The sequence below is a fragment of the Corvus brachyrhynchos genome, unplaced genomic scaffold (genome assembly GCF_000691975.1).
Source record: "Corvus brachyrhynchos isolate BGI_N302 unplaced genomic scaffold, ASM69197v1 scaffold302, whole genome shotgun sequence".
Taxonomy (NCBI): Eukaryota; Metazoa; Chordata; class Aves; order Passeriformes; family Corvidae; genus Corvus; species Corvus brachyrhynchos.
In genome coordinates this window covers 4,412,147-4,432,068 of record NW_008237244.1, presented here as the reverse complement: position 1 = coordinate 4,432,068, position 19,922 = coordinate 4,412,147, and the positions used below count along the sequence as shown (strand labels likewise).

At 42.5% G+C, this 19,922-nt stretch overlaps 1 protein-coding gene, 1 long non-coding RNA gene and 1 pseudogene across 2 annotated transcripts in view; 2 read left to right on the top strand and 1 right to left on the bottom strand.

The window, feature by feature from the left end:
* LOC108445690 overlaps positions 1–7,746 on the top strand; it is a 54,284-nt gene extending 46,538 nt beyond the window's left edge. The window contains exon 4 of the long non-coding RNA XR_001860641.1: positions 4,525–7,746. This is a non-coding gene — a long non-coding RNA (uncharacterized LOC108445690). The remainder of the gene's footprint in view (positions 1–4,524) is intronic.
* Positions 7,747–9,067: 1,321 nt separating this feature from the next.
* LOC108445675 lies at positions 9,068–11,975 on the bottom strand. The gene is given in 3 exon segments (XM_017730294.1): positions 9,068–9,787; positions 9,790–10,117; positions 11,940–11,975. Coding segments are annotated over 3 exon segments (909 nt in total). The 3' UTR covers positions 9,068–9,242.
* Positions 11,976–16,972: 4,997 nt separating this feature from the next.
* LOC108445674 overlaps positions 16,973–19,922 on the top strand; it is a 34,244-nt pseudogene continuing 31,294 nt past the window's right edge.

Sequence of the window (19,922 nt, the reverse complement as noted above, 5' to 3'; positions counted from 1 at the left end):
GCTGCCGCAGCATCTCGGCCCGGGCGGCGCTGGGGGCCTGGGTCACCCACCGGGAAATTTCCTCTCCCTTTGTTTCCAGCCCTGAGCCAAACTCGAGAGCCATTTCTCTAGCCTTGGGCTGTTAATGCAAAATAATGCTCGGATCCAAACTGCCCCGATTTTACTGCCCTCAAGCCTGTGGTGTGGCTGGAGCCTGTGGTGAAGCAGGAAATTCACTGGACTTTTGATTATTGCAATTTTTTTAAGCTGTGGAAGTCGTTTTCCAAGATGATGCTCAGAACAGAGTGGAGAACTGTTTGCCTTTTAAATGCTGCAAATAACTGATTATGTGTAAAAATGTCAGACCTGATTAAGAACTGGAAGTTAGACTTTTGGAAGAGTGCTTCAGATTGGGATTTGCCACCATTTTTCATGTGTGTGGTCACAGATCCAATTCCCCGTTACCAAGCTTTGCCCATGGTTCAGGTGTGCAATTTGTCCTTCAACTGCCTTTATAGTGAATACAGTGCACGTTTGAGTACTGATCTGGCTATGATGGTCAATACACGTTACTCTTCTGCAGCTGAGGAAAAGCCAGTTAATGGAGATAGATCATATCTGTTCAGTCCGAACAGATGCTGAATAGAATGTTCAGATGCAGTTGCTAAACACTGCACATTTTTGGAAACAAAGCATATGATCTTAAAACTAAAGCTATGGGCAGCTTGCAAAACAGGGTTTCAAAAAAGCAGTCTAGTTCAATAGCTAATGTTTCTCTACTCTGAAATATTAGGTGATGGTCAAGAAGACTGAAAAAAGTACCCTAATACTATTGTGCCATCATTCAAAAGAAGCAGAAGATAATGTCTTGTTAAATGTGGCTAATAAAGACTAGACAGCTTCACATGTGTTTTGGGCAGATGCTAGAACTGCGGAAACAAGAGTGAGTCAATGACTGCTAAAGAAGGGCAGCCTCATTCAATGGCAATACTTCTATAACTTGATTTTCTCTGTCTTAATTTTTTGCTAATGAAATTAGGGCAATGTAAAATTTGGTCATGTAGTTTTGTTCTTTTAGTTCAGATCTAAGTACTTAGCCTTATTAGGCAGATCATGGAGACAAATGTGGAAAGCAGTCATTCTCCTATTAAGATGGGTCTGTAGAGGAGGTGGGATGGGTTGAACTTTGGAGACACTGGTCCTCCACTAGGATGACTGTGGAGACATTCTGGGCTAGAAGTCCAGCTCCTAGATGGATACAGCCAAATGAGCTGAATCCTTCCTCAAGCATATGCACATAAAATTACAAGTACTACAGAGGTATGATGACTGAAATAGTAAGAAAAACAGCCAAATATTTAAAAGCAAAAGTAAACATTCTTGAACTTTAGTAGTGAGGATAATTTTCTACTGAAAGAAATTTCTCAAAGGTGTTGATGGAACCTCCACCCTCGAAAATCCTGATAATGTTTTTGTTAAGACTGGATGTTCTTCTAAAAGCCAACTCAAAAGTTCAAGAGCTCAAGAGTTCAACTCAATATGAAAAAGGAATTAATTCCTGAAAACTTTATGCTAGGAAAGAAGTCAGATGGCAAACTCTTCTGCTCCTAGAGTCCAGATACAAGCAAGAAAGATGATACAGCAAGAAAAATACTAAGACTGGACTGGAATGATAGCTTGAACAGAAATGAGTGAAAAATTACATGTCTTTTGCTGAGGTTGTCATTAAAAAACATAGTAAGTGTTCTCCACATACCAATACCATGCTCTTTACCATCCAAAAAAGGACACAGGTGTACTCAACCACAGGCATTTAACACAGAAACACAGCTCTTGAATACCAGATGTGCATTTAGAAACACCATGCAAGAGAATTAGGATGTCCATTGGGAATTACTGTGGCTTTTCTTCCTGCTAAACGAATATCTGTGAAGCTTTAAACCTGAAGAGACATTCCTGTCCCTGTGTTTTATACAGCAGGAGTTCACTGGTGTAGCATGGGCCGGGGAAATTTGCACACAGTCAGAAGCTGAGATATTTTTCTGGTTTTCCAGCTTGTCAGAGCTCAATACACTACAGCAAAATTTGTAAAAGTCTTCTTTGGACAGCAAATGGGGACATATAACCATCTTTGTTCAGCTTTGCTGAACATCCTGGGTAAGGCATGAGGCAGCTGCTTTTCCCTGGCCAGGGGTTGTTCCTGTGAGTGAATGTGTTGCTCACTGACTGCATTTGTAGAAGTCACCTGGCAGAATATTCATCAGATTAGTCTGGTGGGAACAAAGTGATGTGTCTCTATTGCTACATTGCACCATGTATTGTGTCACTCTCATGTTATCTCATATCATTCTGGTACCTGGTGGCCTCACTGAGAAGGAAAATGTCACTGTGCCCAGCATGTACCTTCCTTGAAAAGCAGAGGAGGAAAGGTGGTATTGTCAGGGAAGCAGGGAAAGCAAATTCAAATGTCCCCATGGGACGTTAAACCAGTAGGAATAAGTAACTGGAGTGAAGATTTCTCACAGGAAGAGACTGTCTTACAGAGATACTGAAAGGAAAGTGCTAGGACACAGCTGACCTCAGAGATATTCCTAACTGCACCCCTTTCTGAGTCTTCCAGGGATCAGGAGGTTCATTGCTATCTTAAAAATGAGAAAACCAGAAAGTGTAAGCAGAGGGATTCAAAACAGAACCCCTGTTCATTCCAAACAAGGAGTTTTCTATGCTGAGCACTTGGGGTTTGAATGGCTCTGTTGCTCTGCCTGCGAAGAGAAGAGCAAGTGAATGAAGCTGCTAATGGAGAGCCTTGTTTTGGCTGGGCTGCAAAACCCATTAAAACAGCAGAGCCAAGACAGTGACAATATTTTGGCATGCTTTTGCAGTGTTCAAAGTGACCCTATATATCATTTTATGTGTTTATTTTTCTATATGTGTAGAGTCACCTCAATGACTTGGCATGCTTTCTAGTTATGCCAGCCAAACCAGACCTTTTCTATTTGGCTCCACCTTCAAACTTTCTGACATGTTGACTTCTACAAGGAAAGATGGCTGGCAGAGGAGTCTTTGGCCTCAGCCAGGATGTAGTGACTTTTTTTGCTGCAGCCATAGGTCACAGAAAGAAAAATTCTGTGTTTATTTCTACATAGAAGATAAAGACAGTAAAGACAAGAGGAAAAAGGGCTAAGCAGGAAACAGTAGAGTAGGCATTACTTTTTAAACCAAATAATGTGTGAAGTTTTTAAACGTAACAGCACAAAACTGCATATAGCTTAAAGCTGTCTAATGAAACCAGTTAGTAGAACAGTCTCACCTGAAAGGAAGTGTAAGAACCCTCAGAGATTCACCTTCAGCTTCATGATCAACTAATACTACATTATGGGTGTAATATTTAATGCTTATGGCTTGCTTGTGTACTCACTTTCCAGGGGCTCAGCAGTCACAAGCTGTACAGTGTTTTAGTGAAGCGTCGTCTCAGACCCTGCATAAAAAACAGAAACAGAGACGGTGTAGAGATATCCAAAATGAGACAATGCTTTTGAGGACTGGAAAGTCTAATTGTCAGAAGAGCTTAGTAGCTCCTATCTCATTGACAAAGATACCTTTCATGGCCATGAGAGCGTGTTTGAAAGAACTACACCATGAGGAAAGAGAGTGGAAAATGTTATGCTGGGAACTCATGCTTCATCTGTAATCACATTTTACTCTGACATGGGGATGATCTTGTCAGGCTGATCTGAGAAAAATGTCTTCCAGGACCTTGTGAAACAGGGAACTTGATTTCCTGAAGCACAAAGCAGTGAGATGATATGATGATTGGTTGGATAAAAAAAAAATTAAAGTATGCATCTCCTTCTCAGCAGCAGGCTGGGATACTGAACATCTTACTTACAGATCTGTGCAGTATCTTTCTGAATCTGCTGCTTGCAGACAAGCTCCCATGGACAGTTCTTGTAGGAATAATGATTTGAGTGAGCTGCCCATTATTCTCAATGGAATAAGTTGCCATATTATTAGCACACTAGAATGAACTGAATGCAGCAAGGACTACTGTCCTGTGGTGGAGGGCTATTCTCGCATACTTCATGATCTGAAAAAGACAACACTTTAAAACCAGGTTTCATATAGAACAACAACAATAAAAAAAAAGAGGCAATAAGGATTACAGTGCTAGAAATTCACAGGTTTAAGGCATTTTAAAATGAAGGCTGATAGAGATAGGGGCATCTGTTATTGAAGCTCAAAACATTTGATTTGGGAAGAATAGGATGATGTGTATCGCTCCACTGAATCTTCTTGTGAATCAATATTTTAAAAATATTTATAATGGCATTTTAATATGATTCATTTAATATTTGTGGTATCAAAGATAGCCTTCAGATAGCTCTGAAAAGTTGTAATACATTGCTAGAAATGGCCATGTGTTTGCACTGACTTTAAGAAAATATTTTGTCAATTTATAAGCAACTATAAGCAATTAAACAACAACATAAAGGAATTAATCAGAAGACACACAAGGGTTATCTGTTGTTCATTTCTGAATTACAGAACTGTTTTCTGGAAGGGACTTTTTTTTCTGGAAGGGAATGCTGGCAGTCATCTGGGTCAACTTTGCTGTGAAGGTGAACTATTGTTTACACCAGGTCAGAATGGAGAGAGCTGCCTTCCACTATGGACTGAAAAAACCAAATACTGATAGAATATTCTGGTGGCATCCAGTTCTACAACGGCAGATTACTAGTTTAACACTAATTTTGTGAGGTGAAGGTATGTGGTTATTACATATGATCTAAATTAAAATGTAAGTCTGATTGCAGTACAGGAAAGATAATTGCTTTGCTCCCCCTCTGGACTATGAATAAAAAACATATCCTGACATATTCTAACCACTTTTCAGCTGTTGTGAATTGTTTGGCTTTCCACAAAAACATTGCTAATAATTTTTTACCATCATTCCCTAATTGTACCTAAAAGTATGCAAATAGAATACATTGATACAAAATCTCTCAAATACCTGCTTTGCCAACACAAAATGTACCCTGTTATGGTTTAGTGTGGCATAAGATGTGGACACCACCCTGGTAAGGAGCAGAGATAATGCCACTTGGCTGAGCTGTGCTCGGCACAGCTGTGCTGTGCCTGCTTACAGTCTGGGCAAACAGAAGGGAAAAATGTCACCTTAAACTTCAGCAGGTATTTTAGGTCAGCAGATGCTAAAATTTCTTATCCCTTTAAAGACGTGGGCTGATAAAGCTGGCAATTGTGATGAGATACTCATCTAGTAAACCTTGGCATTGTGTTTATTGTGTAGAAGCTGAAAAGTCAATAGCAGGCTGTGAGGACAATTTTGTAACTGCTTTAATACTGGCCTTAGCTGCAACATCTGTCCTGCCACCAGCATTTTAGTGAGGAGAGAAACAGAGCAGAACATGGTTCTGTGCCACCCATCCCATCCCCTACACAGCAGCTCTTGGTTCCACTGCTTTTCTTGTCCCCTTTGCTGCTGGGTCCTTCTCGCACCATGTCAACACTTTGAGAACTGGCATGGCATGAGCCTCATTGATGGGTCTGGCTTGTGCATATACAAGTGCTACAGATGTGTTTGAGTTTGTATTTACTAGCAAGATGGCCATAAGGCAGATGTTTGAGAGGAGTGCCTGCCAGCAGGTTACAGAAAAAGAGAGCAAGTGTGTTCATTTGGATCATGGATGCAATTTACATTCTTGATCCTTCAGTGTGTTCTGCTGTCCATCACAAGGATCCAACTGAAGCCAAAATCTTTCCTTTCACCTCTCTGTTGCTTGATTTGCAGTAAGTAGTGGAGCTCTTTCTTTCCTCCATACCTGCCTGGAGGATTAGATAGGGAGCAATGGTGCAGGCAGCAGATGTCCAAGCACCTGCAGCAAGGTCTTGACTGTCAGCATGGCACTACAAGAACTAATTGTTTGTAAATGTGATAATGTTTGTAAATGTGTACTCAGAGGACACCACCCAGTGCTGTCTTCTCTTCCTGGGCTGTAACAGCATATCTGAGCTCCTCTGGCTGCTGGGCAGGGGTGAGATGATGAGCACTGGACTCAGCCTCAGAGTGACAAACAGAAAAGGAGCTGTAGCGTCTTTGAGTGACCTTCACTGCATGCAAACCTGAGGGCTTTGCAGCATGGTTAAGCAAGGAATATGGCCGGTCTGGTGTTTTAATGGAGACAAATAAATTAACTAGTTATGTAACCCACTACTACAGTATGCGTTTGACAGAATAAAATGAACTGCATCAGTTTAATCCACCTGTGGATCTAGGCAATAGTTTTCAGGATCGCAGCAAACCACTCTGAAGATGGTTCAGATATAGTGTCAAACAGAATTTGGCCCAGTGACTGTAACCAAAGTCAGAATGTTTATTACCAGTTAATTTGTACACATGCCTGTGGCTCTTATTCTTGGAAACAACCTCCCTGAGTGACTGTGAAATGCTGCTATTTCTGCTGCAAAAGTACATTTTTCCTGTGGTAGACCAACTCATCTTGGAAGCTGCTCAGCTGGTGTAGCTGTTTGTTAAATGTTCTTTATTCGTGTGTAGGAACTTCTGGAATAATGTGATAGACAGTATAGTCATATGGCACCTGCATCCACTTTATTGTAGCTGTAGGACTGGGGATCAAGTTCAGTTTGGGTTCAAGCAAATTCTGCTACTAGAAGGAAATGTCCTTGTCATATACAGGTCTTGTTCTTATCCCACAGAATGAAGACAGGGAACTGAATTTGTGATACTATTTTAAACCATCAGGAAGAAGCAAATAACTGGTCTGCAATTTCCGGACACATTCTACTGGGAGCTTTTTAAGGCTATTTGAGCATTTTGAACTACATTGTTTCCCCCTGAGCCGAAAAATTCTTCCCTGCCATTCTGCACCTTCTATTGATCATGGTTCAAAGATCAAAGTAAAGTGCATTTTCTGAGAAGCAAAGGTTAAAGTAATTCACAAAGTTACTTGACTACTGGGAGTACAGGGGCAAGCATTTGGGCAGCAAACACAGTCTAGAGTCCTTGTGTCCTACTGCCTATCCATCCCCTGGCATCTGCTCCAAAAATCTGTTTGCTTTTGCAAGAACTGCATCGTGCATTAAAGAACCAGCACAGGGGCTCAAAAACACTGGAAAAATTCACTAGGTGTGAATTCCATAGACCTCTTTATAAGTATGGCATTTTTCCTGCATTCACAAATAGAGCAGTTATCCCTCTTCCTTGCTTGTTAGTGGAGGGAGGATTTTGTCCCTCGAGTTTAATTAAGCACCAAAAGTCATGGCTTTATTTATTGATAAGCCTTTCCAGGGTGCCCGTCTCTGTAATATCTGAGGCCACTCAAGCCGTGACCCTGCTGCATTCCTTGGGAGGCAGGGAAAAGTCTCAGGGGTTTATTGCTGCTGCCTGGGAGCTCACCCATCACTAACTGTAATAGTGCTAAATGTGCAACCTGCTGGTACCAGAGTCACCACTGGCAGTGGAGGTGGAGTGATTATAACAGTATTTGACTTGGTATGATATGAGACACTATACTTAGAAAACAGTCAGAGGGAAATTCGATGGAAGAGACAATAAGGCAGAAGCTGTTAATCCTTTTAGCTGTGTATGGTAATTGGTATAGAAGCTTATATACCTACCTGAATGTACTTGAGAGAGAATCACAGATTCACAAATTCACAGACTCACAGAATCACAGAATGGGTCAGGTTGGAGCAGACCACAGTGGGTCATCTAGTCCAACCTCCCTGTTCAAGCAGGGTCATCCCAGAGCACATGGCACAGAGTTGTGTCCAGACTGTTCTTGAATATTTCCAGTGAGGGAGAGTCCACAATCTCTCTGGGAAACCTGTTCCAGTGCTCCACCTGCACAAGTAAAGTAAGTTTTTCCTCATGTTCAGGTGGAGCTTCCTGTGCATCAGTTTCTGCCCATTGCCTCTTGTCCTATTGCTTGGCCCTGAGAAGAGCCTCCTCCATCCTCTTGACACCCTCCCTTCAGAGACTGATAGACATTGATGAGGTCCCCTCTCAGTCATCTCTGAACAGGCCCAGCTCCCTCAGTCTTTTGTCATAGAGATGCTGCAGTCCCCTCATCATCTTTGTAGCCCTTCTCTGGACCCACTCCAGGAACTCCATGTCCTGAGGAGCCCCAGACTGGACACAGCTCTCCAGATGTGGCCTCACTAGGACTGAGTAGGGGGGCAGGATCCCCTCCTGCCAATGGTTCCAAATGTACTACAGGATACCTTTGGCATTCTTTGTTATCGTCCAGGACCCCCAGGTCCTTCTCTCCAGAGCTGCTTCCAGCAGGTTGGCCCCCCAGCCTGTGCTGGTGCCTGGGGTTATTCCTCCCCAGGTGCAGGACCCTGCAGTTGCCTTTGTTGAATTTCAGGCAGTTCTTCTCTGCCCATCTCTCCAGCCTGTCGAGGTCCTTCTGAAGGGCTGCACAGCACTCTGGGGTATCAGCCGCTCCTCCCAGCTCTGTGTTGTTGGGGAACTTGCTGAGGAGGCCTCTGCCCCTTCATCCAAGTCACTGATGAAATATTCAACAATACTGGGCCCAGTACTGAACCTTAGGGGACACCACCAGTGACAGGCCTCCAACTAGACCCTGTGCCACTGATTACAACCCTCTGGGATCTGCTGTTCATCCAGTTCTCAAACCACCTCTCTGTCCACTCACCCAGTCCACTCTTCCTGAGTGTGCCTGTGAGGGTGTTATGACAGTGTCAAAAGCCTTGCTGAAGTCGAGGTAGACAGTATCCCCTGCTCTTCCCTCATCCATCCAGGCAGTTGTTTCATCAGGCTCCCCCCCTGCCAATGGTTCCAAATGTACTACAGGATACCTTTGGCATTCTTTGTTATCGTCCAGGACCCCCAGGTCCTTCTCTCCAGAGCTGCTTCCAGCAGGTTGGCCCCCCAGCCTGTGCTGGTGCCTGGGGTTATTCCTCCCCAGGTGCAGGACCCTGCAGTTGCCTTTGTTGAATTTCAGGCAGTTCTTCTCTGCCCATCTCTCCAGCCTGTCGAGGTCCTTCTGAAGGGCTGCACAGCACTCTGGGGTATCAGCCACTCCTCCCAGCTCTGTGTTGTTGGGGAACTTGCTGAGGAGGCCTCTGCCCCTTCATCCAAGTCACTGATGAAATATTCAACAATACTGGGCCCAATACTGAACCTTAGGGGACACCACCAGTGACAGGCCTCCAACTAGACCCTGTGCCACTGATTACAACCCTCTGGGATCTGCTGTTCATCCAGTTCTCAAACCACCTCTCTGTCCACTCACCCAGTCCACACTTCCTGAGTGTGCCTGTGAGGGTGTTATGACAGTGTCAAAAGCCTTGCTGAAGTCGAGGTAGACAGTATCCCCTGCTCTTCCCTCATCCATCCAGGCAGTTGTTTCATCACAGAAGGCAATCAGGCTGCTCAAGCATGACTTACCTTTAGTGAATCCATGCTGACTACTTCTGATCACCTTCTTGTCATCCATGTGGATAGTGATGGCCTCCAGAATGAGGTGCTCCATCACCTTTCCAGGGATTGAGGTGAGGCTGACTGGCCAGTAGTTCCCTGTGTCTTCCTTCTTGCCCTTTTGGAAGGCTGGGGCAACATTTGCTTCCTTCCAGTCCTCAGGCACCTCTCCTGATCTCCACAACCTTTCAAGGATGACCATGAATGGCCGCGCTGTGGTGTCCACCAGCTCTCTCAGCATTTGTGGATGCATCCCCTCAGGGCCCATGGACTTGTGGGTGTCAGGTTTGCCTAGGTCTTCTCTAAGCCAACCCTCCTTGACCAAGGAAAGGTCTTCCTTCCAACATCCCTTTAGCCAGGTCCCTGGGTGAGAGATCCCTGAGGGTTGGTCTTGTCAGTGAAGAGCGATGCAAAGAAGGCATTTGGCAACTCTGCCTTCTCTGTGTCCTCTGTCCCCCCTCCATTTAATAATGGTCCCACATTATCCTTTGTTTTCCTTTTGTTATTGATGTATTTGAAGAAGCCATTCTTGGTGTCCTTGACATCCTTGACCATATTTAATTCCAGATGGGTCTCGGCCTTCCAGTGCCATTTTTTTTTTGCAAGACCACTATCAGTATTTAAAAAAAAGCTAATTAAAAGCAAGAGCCTAGACTAAAACTAATCCAAACCTGCATATTTTCTGGGTTTTCCCATTTCTGTCAACAGCAAAAAATTTGCAGCTTAGAATAACTCCCAGGAGAGGAAATATTATTTATAGCTCAGCCTTTTTTTCTTCATAAAGAACTGTGTGGTAAGCATATATTTAGAAATTAACTGAAAAATAATAATAACAAAAAATTATGAGAACTTTTCACCTCTGTGAGTACCTTTTTCTTTTCCCTTAGCAGTCCTGAATGTGGAACAGGGAAACAGGTGTCATAAATCCACAAAATAATTATTCCCCATTTGCTATATTACATTTTATTTATATTCCCTGGCTGTTATTTTATGTTAAATCTGCAAGTTCTCTTGTTAGATTTTAGTTTTCACCCCAGCAAATGAGGACATAGCACATAACCACTGTTGCTGCAGAGATTTCTTTTCCAAAGCTTAATTACTCTCTGGTTATGTTCATAAGAGTTTTAAATATTTGTGAGAGTTTTTTGTAACTGTGAATTTTTGTGACAGACTTCCATTTTGATTGGAAATAACTGGTCTATCAGGAACCAAATCTTCAGATGTTTTTCCATTAAAGATTAAATTTGTTTTCGTGTAAAACCTAGTAAGGCTTTGGCTTTTAAGGTTCAGGTAACCTGCCCCTCTCTGTTATGTCCTTGAGCAAAAAGAACTTCAGACTTCCATGATGTTTGCCTCAGACTGGGGAGTTGGAAATAAATGAAATTTTGATCTTGACAGAAGCTGTTGCTTTCAGTAGTGAAGACATGTTTTCACCAGTGTCCTGTGTATCCACTGGACATAAAGGGGGAGATGTTCACTGCCATAAGGAGCATGTAGTCAAGAGGTGATGGAGGAGATTGGAGAGAATAAAAGGAGCTAGAGCAGATATACAGATCTGTAGGCAGCCTCATCAAATGTGTCTCAAGATATAATTCAGCAGAATAGAGCAGAGCCTTGCAGACAAGCTCAGAGAAGCCCAGCCATGGATTTCTCTTTTCTCTCCTCCGTTTTAGATGTCAGAATGTCAGATTCCCTTGGTTATGTTTTAACACCATCAGACCTGGTACTGATTCCTTCCAACAAGCTCCCTCAGCCAGGGTGAGAGGCTGCAGACTGTAATGGCATGCTGGCTGTCCAGCCATGCTGAGCAAAGGACAGTTTGAGTAGAGGCACCCAAGTTATTGCTCATCTACACAGGTATTTGCAATCATCTTAAGTGTGGGCCTGAAAATAATATTGCTGTGTTAGCCTGCCTCCAAGCCTCTGCCAAAGAGGACTACCTCGGGTCATGCTATACTGCTTCCATTTCTGAACTAACATTTTTCCCATTTGCTTGAGGTCTCTGAGCCCTGCTTTACTGAAGTAGGAGTAAAATTCCCTTCAATTCAAAGAGAACCACTTTGCAGAACAGCAGTGCAGAGGAAAGCAAGTTTACATAGCCTCCAGGACAGTTGACTGTGGAGAATGAATAATCTGAGTTTAAACTGGGAGGAACTGCTGTTCTTTGTCCCATCATGAGCAGAGTCAGCATCTGTAAGACCTTTTCTCCATTAAACCCTGGCTTTCAGTCTCAGAATTCTTTCTTCATAGTCAAAATTGCTTTGTTTCTAGTTTTTTGCAATTATCTTCATATATAGATTGAAGCAGATGGGTAAAATTCATCCTCTGTTGATTCCAAAGACTTTGGTTGAGCAGTAATATGAGACAGGCCTGTACTTAAAAAGCTGATATGGTTAAAATTTGAGGAGGTAAATGATGGTTCAAGATATGCACTGTGTAATAGGAGAGCTGGAGGGAAAGCACAAGTTACACTTACAGTGGAAGCACAGTATTCAGCACAGAGTGGAGTCATATTCCAGCAGGTAATTCAAAAGCATCTACCCTGCCTTGGACTGCTGCCCCAGCTCTTATTGTGTCCAAATGACAGGCAGACCAGGCCATTTCTCCACCAGAGGTGACCGAGACCTGCCCAGCACAGATGCAGGGTTGACCAGGTTAGCAAGATGGGGAGCAGCACCAGGCTGGGTTGGAGACACACTGATTCACAGTTTCCAGCAGGTAATTTTTGTCAGTGCTGCTCCTCAGGCCCTTGTTAGAAGTGAAAACAGCTTTGCCCATGGGCACATTCTTTAAGGAGAGCAGCTGTTTTCATAGAAACAGTTAAATCTGTATCAAGGAGACATTTTATCAGAGTTCTGGCCAGAACCAACCCCCTCCCCGTTCATCTACTTTGCAGGTGTTTCAAGAGGGAAAGCTGAGAAAAGGAAAAAAAGCAAGCCTTAGCCAAAAGTAAGCATGACTAACAAATTACTCATAATTGAGGTTTGTTAATTGCATAGAACCCAATTAAACCTTTCCACATCTGAAATGGAATAACTTATGCTCACAGCAGAGCTGTTTAGCTATGAGACATTTCTGGTGACACTTGTCTGTTGATTTGCCGTTAGATAACTTCTTGGCTTGAGGCGAGCGGGACTGAGCTAAGAGACTTTCTGTACATGTGTTTGCAGCACATTTTCACAAAGGGTTGCCAGAGTTGGGCCCACGATGACTAGTCAGTGGATTTATTACATTATTATTTTAGATTGTTATGTTGTTACTATGCATGACTGACATAGTGAAATTCTTATGTTGCAGAACTATGTAGAGTTCATATAAACCAGTAAGCCAGAGATGCATTTTTCATAAAATTCCAACCTGAAGTGCAAATTTTATGTAACTGAAAAGTCATAATTTTATGTAGCATCTGCTAGAATACCTCCTCAAATATGTTGCCTCAAAGTCGACTTTGAAAAAACCTTTCCTGTGATTCCAAAAAAATGCAGATGACCAAAACCCCACCATTTCCAAGTGTGTGTGCCTCTTCCCTTCTTAGTTCCAGCTGGGGCCACAAGTGGAAATATCAAAATACCACAGAAATGTAGTTCTTGTGGTTCTTCCAGCCCCAGCAGAAGCAGGAAGTATTAGAAATCTTCCAATAAATAATGTTTTCATGAGGTTTCTAGCCCATCCTTGCAAGCTCAAAAAGTTTGATAAATAAACCCATCTCTGCTTGTCCACCTTGCCATCAGATTTACCTTTATATTCAAGGACTGTTCTGTCTGAGATACAGCTGATGTTCCTTCTAAGCTGTAATATATGTTCAGTTTCACATTAAATTCAGCAATAAATTGGATTAAGTCTTGTTATGAAAGACAGATTTAACTTTGGCCTTCCATTTCTGATAGATGCAGGACAGTTTTTGTTTGTTTGTTTGTTTGCTTGTTTGTTTGTTTTCCAGGACAAAGGCAGCTACAAGGCTGAACAGTTTGAATGCCCATGGCAGAAGAGCTGCAGCCAGCAATTTGGGCTCACAGCTGTGTGTGGACAGTAAGAAACAGTGTCATAAGATGGAGAATAAAAAAGTGCACACAGCCTGACCTGCACCTGAACTGGCAATGGCAGAAGAGAGGGGACTTCCAGGATGAACTGATGAGTAAATGAAGACCCATAAGAAAAGCTGTCTCTCTGGTGCACCCTGACCTTCCTCTGGTAAGCAGCTCTTCCTTGTTGCACAGAACTCACTAAGCCCAGCACCAGCTTCTCTTCTTACAAGGCTCAACCTGTAAGACGCTGGGTTTGGTGGTTGGCTGAGCAGATGAGGAGGGCTCACCAGATCAGCTTAGGTAGGTCTATATGGTGGGGGCACTCTCAGGTATATTTTTCTGTCCTTTCAGAATGGGGCTTTGCTGAAACCTCTGTAAGAAATGAGGTCAGTGTGATCACACTGAAGAGACTTTCATTGTTACTGGTTGAAATTTCACCACTGACAGATCGTAAGATTTTCATGACCTTGTGATTTCTTTTGTGAGTGGTGGTTGTGCAACAGATCCCCTCATAAGATAAGACAACATGAGGGTTTACACAAAGTAGGAAAGTTTACAAGAGCTACGGCTTGCTGCTCTCCTCTTTTAAAGAGATAACAATTACATTTCAGGCTCAGAAAAAAAAAATAAAGCAAAAAACAGTGAAGATTTTTATCCTCTTCTGAGATTGAGTGTGATGCCAGATCTGCAGTTTTCAACTTTTAAGTCCTCTCTCTGTGCTAGGAAGATGACTGGTTGAAAGCAGCAATTATTGGCAAACACTTCTTTCCTCCCCAGCAGCTGGGGCTGAGTATTCCTGAGGGTATATTCATGGTGACCACTTTTATGGCAACAGCTTCCTTCCGTGTTCCCTTCATGCTGCTATTGAACAAGTCTGAGATGGCTGTGAGAGCTACCTTTGCATAGCCAACCTCCCAGGTTACTGGTAAAAGAGGAAAAAAAGGAAAGCAGAGCTCAATTTCGCAGTATTTTGACTAGGAATTTTGAGTAAACATTTCAGTGTCTGTGTTGGAGGATGTGGCTGGACATATCCTTTCACCTCCTCATATGTGATATTGCTGGGCAGATGTCATCTCTACTTTCTGCAGACTGCACTTCTAGCATTTCCCAACCCTCTAACGCCTGCAGACCCAGGCTGTTATTTTGTTCAGTGCAGACTGTCACAGAGGGAAACACGTGCTCAAGCAGAAACATTACTTTTGTTCTTGTGCTTTTGTTCCTCTCATTTAAAATGTGAACATATCTGCTTGCTTTTTTGTATGGAAACCACTCCTGTTTCCTGAGTTAGAAGTCTGAAGAGACAGAGACCTTTGAAACATTTTCTTGGTGTGTGGGAAAAAACTAGCAATAACTTTGTTATAAGGTATATGACCAATTCTTGCTGGTACTCAGATTGCAAACTGTTTTGGCTGCTTGCAGTCACAAATGCTTTGTCCATTTCTTCTTTCTTTTGCATCTAGCATAAGATCTTGTGAGCATTTATATTCACTTAAAAATAAAACACAAAGCTCTTTTGCTGACCATGTGAAATTCTTCAAGAGCAGACACATGCATACATACACACGGGTGCACACACTCTCAGACAAACATATATAACTTAGGAAAGAAATACTTTCTTTAATAGCATGGCTTGTATGGACAATAAAACGCCCACTAAATATAGTTAATATTATAAGTTCCCGTAATACATCTTAGGTTTCAGAAATTTAGAACCTGGCTATAAGAAGTGACTTTTGATATCCCCGAGAGTATAACTTTTCCTTAAAAAAAGAAGAGTATTTGTTGAACTGGCCACTGATTTTCTCTCCAACAGGAAGCCTTTCCATAAATGTTGGGTACAATTACGTGTTTATTAGTTTTGATTCACTACTCCCTCTCTTTCTTTTGAGCGCAGAGATGTGTTCTGGGATGCGTTGCTCATTCCTCCTCTTAAAAATTACATCAGAAAACAACAGACTTGGCAAGAAAATAGGGGAAAGAGGATGCTTGTTTGGAAATGATTTGGGGTTAGCCTCCTGTTCTGAAATCTTGTGATGGGAAAAATGTTGAGCCCTTTATGAAGCATGCCCTTCCTAAATAGACTGAAGGAATATTTACATGCTTCAGAGCTGAACAGGATGGCTAAGGTAAGGAAAGCCTGACAGTATGTGCTGTGATGGTGAGAGCTGCAGCTGGCCACGCCCAGAGCAGGGATGTGAGGCCTGATGCACAGCTAAAGTCTGAATCATCTAGGATGAAGAGATGAACCAATAGTGACAGACAATGGTTACTATCCAGCAAGGCCTAGGTGGCCCATGGTTTAATAGCTGACAGTTCCTCCCTAGCAAGCAGTGTGTCCGTAAAATCATCTGAAAAGTGTTCAGGGGTTGCTTGTCATTGCTGGAATTACTTAATAACTATCTTGGAGCTGCCTTGGGGCATGGCAATGAACTGCACTCATAGGTGCAGGTGGGATCATTTCCCAGGCATGGGAAGGTTGTACTGCTCCCACAACTTTGTACCGCTTTTTTAAGTAGGCAGAAAAAGGCTGACTGTAAGTTTGGCTTCTTTAGTTCTTCATGAGCTGACTGATTAGATCTGAGATTTCTGGGGAACAAAAGGATAATTTCAAAGCAAAATGGGGAAGTTCCTGGCCTCTGTATGCTTCTGGGCTTTTTCAAGGTGTTTTGCAGAATAAATTGATCTGGACCTATATTGCAGTCTTTTCTTCTTACTTGTATGGGCAAGATGGGAAAGGTTTTACTGGAATCACTCATCTGCTTTCAAGAAGGTTACTCGAGGTTAAGGGGAATGCTGAAGTTCAGTACTGTTCCCAGGCTGGCAGCCTACTCTTTTGAAAAATTTTTGCTTAAGGCTGTTCAGCTCAGGATGTCTGCCTGTTCCCCTTTAGAGACACTTGGGGAAATACTCTAAAAGGTGTGTGAGAAATTTATGTTGTGCCCCTTTAAAGATACTTACGACATTTTATGCTCTTGGATCTTGAACTCTCATCTGATGCTATATTAGTCATCATGCAGAAATATGATCACAAAACCATGGAGAAAATTTTTGGAACTGTCCAAGTTTCTGTGATAAATGTGAGAGGTCAGTTTCAAAAGAGGTTCTCTATTTTTCTGTAAGAGGTGAAAGACAGCTGTATCATCTATTGCGTAAGAGTTGGTGTCTCTAAAGGTGTGGGGTAGATTGTGAAAAACCTCTTGGTGTTACCCGTGATGATGGGAGAGCAGGAAAACTTCAGAAGGAAAGTTCAGGAAATGAGTTCTGATCACATGAATCTCAGCAGAAAGCTAAGCAGGCTAATTATCTGAGCCAGAGCAGTTTAGAGAGTTATACAGGGGAAGATAAAAAGTCAGAAGAGAGGGGATTATCAGGAAAAAGGCGCATGTTTACAAGTGGATGAGGTGACCACAAGAGAACGTGTAGGGGATGACCTTCTTTAGCACTCATGACTGAGTGGTGAGGAGCTGGGTTTGCCAAGACAGACATGGATGGATTGGCTAGTTGGGTAGGGGAAGAACTAGAAGAAGGCATAGTCATGAAACCAGTGGGAGAAGAACAGGCCGTGGTGGACTGGATCATGGAAGATAAGAACAGAACAGTCTTGAGAAGAGGAAATAAAGAACAATTACCAACTCTGCAGGTAAAGTCAGCTGAAGCGGGTCTGTTTGAAAGTATACCCACAGTGGTGACAGAGTTCCTGCTGCTTTGAGGAACGTGTTCTCTCAAAAGGAAATTGAAGCACACAAACACATTTTTATGCTCTTCCAACAACACCAACATAGTGCAGAGAATTCAGTCCATGTCTTCAGTGATGCTTCTAGAAATTGACTTCTGCCAATTAAGTCCACATGTAATTCCACCTAAATGCTGCTGTAACTGGCATGGTAGAAGTGCTGAGTCAGGTGGAGATGGGCCCTGTGCAATGAGAGGTAAGATTTGGTATGTCACCTTACAGATTTGGTATGTTACTTACAAGCAAATGTCTCAATTGTGTGCTTTAGGTCCTGTGGTCTGCCTGCTGCTCTTGGGAATGTTACAATTGCTTTCAGTGCAAAAAGGAACAAATATGTCCAGACTTGTAGCTGCATAATAAGCCCTCACAGAGTCTTTCAGCCAGTATTTTGATGGTGTATTTAGAAAGTCTTTCAAATATGACCTTTCAACTACTGATGCCATCCTGTAACTTTCACAGAAATAACTGTGTCAACTGCATCACATGGCTGAAGCTAGACTGATTTTCAGCCATGTGATGCTATTTTATCACCCTCAGGACAAAGGTTAAGTCCTTTCTTTCTTTTCTCTGTTAGGCACCACTTTCTTTGGTCCTCTTACTTTGATAACTGCTGAAATTCCTGAGGACCACAGAGTTAAGAGTTTCTATAATCCACTGTGCGCTTCTCTGGTGAAGAACCCTGCTGGTGTGCTGCATGTAACAGAAATACCTTCACACAATGAAGCAATCATTCTTCCCTGTCAGGTCTGAATGTCTTGATTCTCATCCTGCAGCAGGCTTGGCAGGCAACAAATCCCCTGGTTTGCACAGGGCAGTGGCCAGCACAATCTTTCTGCATTTTAAAACATTCTTTAATGCTAGTCTCTCTGCATTCAAATGGTAACTTTAGCTGACATAGGCTTTTGTAGAATATTTGAATTGTAGCCTATTGAAACTCTACCACACTGAATTTATGAATAACTTTATTGCAGTATAAATGTGTTATTTTTCCCTTTATTTATAATCGTATGAGCATGTTTTTATACCTGTTCTGTGACTTATTTGGAGGCTATTGTTTCCTTTTTCTTTAGATGGGGGCATGTGCATTTTTGAAAGCTTGAATACAAAGTGGGTATCATTGAGATAAAGACTCATAGTTTTTACATCAACCTAATCAAGCCTGTGGACTGAATGGACAGAAGAAAATAAATTTAATACTATATTGCATATTATATGATGGTGTAATTAAGTAAATGGACAAGTGTTGGATGCACAGCTGGACTAAAGTAAATTTACTGAAGCTGAGGGTATTTCCTGTGTGTTTTTTCACTCTAGATTTCAAGATTGCATATGCAAAAATTCAATCTCTTCCTAAGTGAAAACCAATGTAAAATTAATCACACTTTGTAAGAGAAAAGGTATGAAGTAGGTCGGGTTTAAAATCTGAGTTTTAAATATTCTCTTTTCTGCCAGTTCTGGAAAACAAACAAGAAAAGCCAGGAGCAAAACCCAACGCTAACAGCAACTATCCAAAACTTGGACAGGTACTGTGTAAAACTCTAAAAAAGGAATTATGGCAACCCAACTTGATATTTGCAGCATACATAAGCCATGCTGGATGCCCACCTGGGCATGAGGGGTGTGATGCCTGGCTGAGCAGTGGTGTGTCCCCACTACCAGTGGTGATGCTGCTCTGCTGACACTGGTGGAGACTGACTTGAGGGGACCTGTTGAGCCTGCCAGAGCACAGGGTGATCTCTGGGCAGCAGGCTGGGGCTTGGCAAGAGGAAAGGCAGCTATGATTCTCCCTGTGCCACTTGTCACCTTGTTCCCCTACCACTTAAGATCCTCAGTGCCACCCAGCCCATACCCACTTGCAATGGGGATGGTCCTTCCTGGCCTTGTGCCCAAGCACTGGATATTTGGGTTTTAGTGACAGCGAGGCAGGTGTTGGGGCAGAGAGGGGAATGTGGGTGAGGGTGGACAATAAGAATTGGCATCGGAGGAGACCTGAGGGCTGGATCTGTCTCAGGATGTGGCTTAATGGCTTCTTCCAATTCACAGCGCCATAACTTGTGCTGGAGTCAGGTTTATAATATCTCAGGCATGTGATTCACGTAAGTGTAAAGGCCACTGGATACAATTACACATTTATTTTTACCTACCACTAAGGGAATTTCCATTCAGTACGATGTGAGCTGGTTGCCCTTGCTCTGTACTGTTTCACTAGTATTTTTCCTGACAATTCATGTCTAAGAAACACAAGACAGAGAGAGACTTAATGTTATGTGAAAGGGTTTTCCTAGGGTAACTGTATTCAGTCTTTGCTCAAACTGAACGAATAACTTTGATCTGTCAACTGTGAAAAGTAAACTGGGTGCGACCTTCCGTCATCGGCTAATCGTCTCACTTAATGACATCTGTTAACTTTGTTCTGATATTAGATCATGGTCTTTCTTTGTACTGTCAAGATTTTTCATTCAAGGTCTAATTATTTCACTTTATGTGTATACAGATATCTTGGGAGTCAGTTGCACCTAGTACGAAGAGCATTTTTTCTATTTTGAATTTCAAAAACTGATCACAGTGGTCAGATCGACGTGGCCTTTTAATGGATAAAATATGCCAGCTTAAAGCCCAGCATTGTATCTCAGTCCCTCTCTTCCCCTCAGTTTCTTTTAGGCACTGTATTTACTTTTATTCTTAAGTGAGAGAGAAGGAG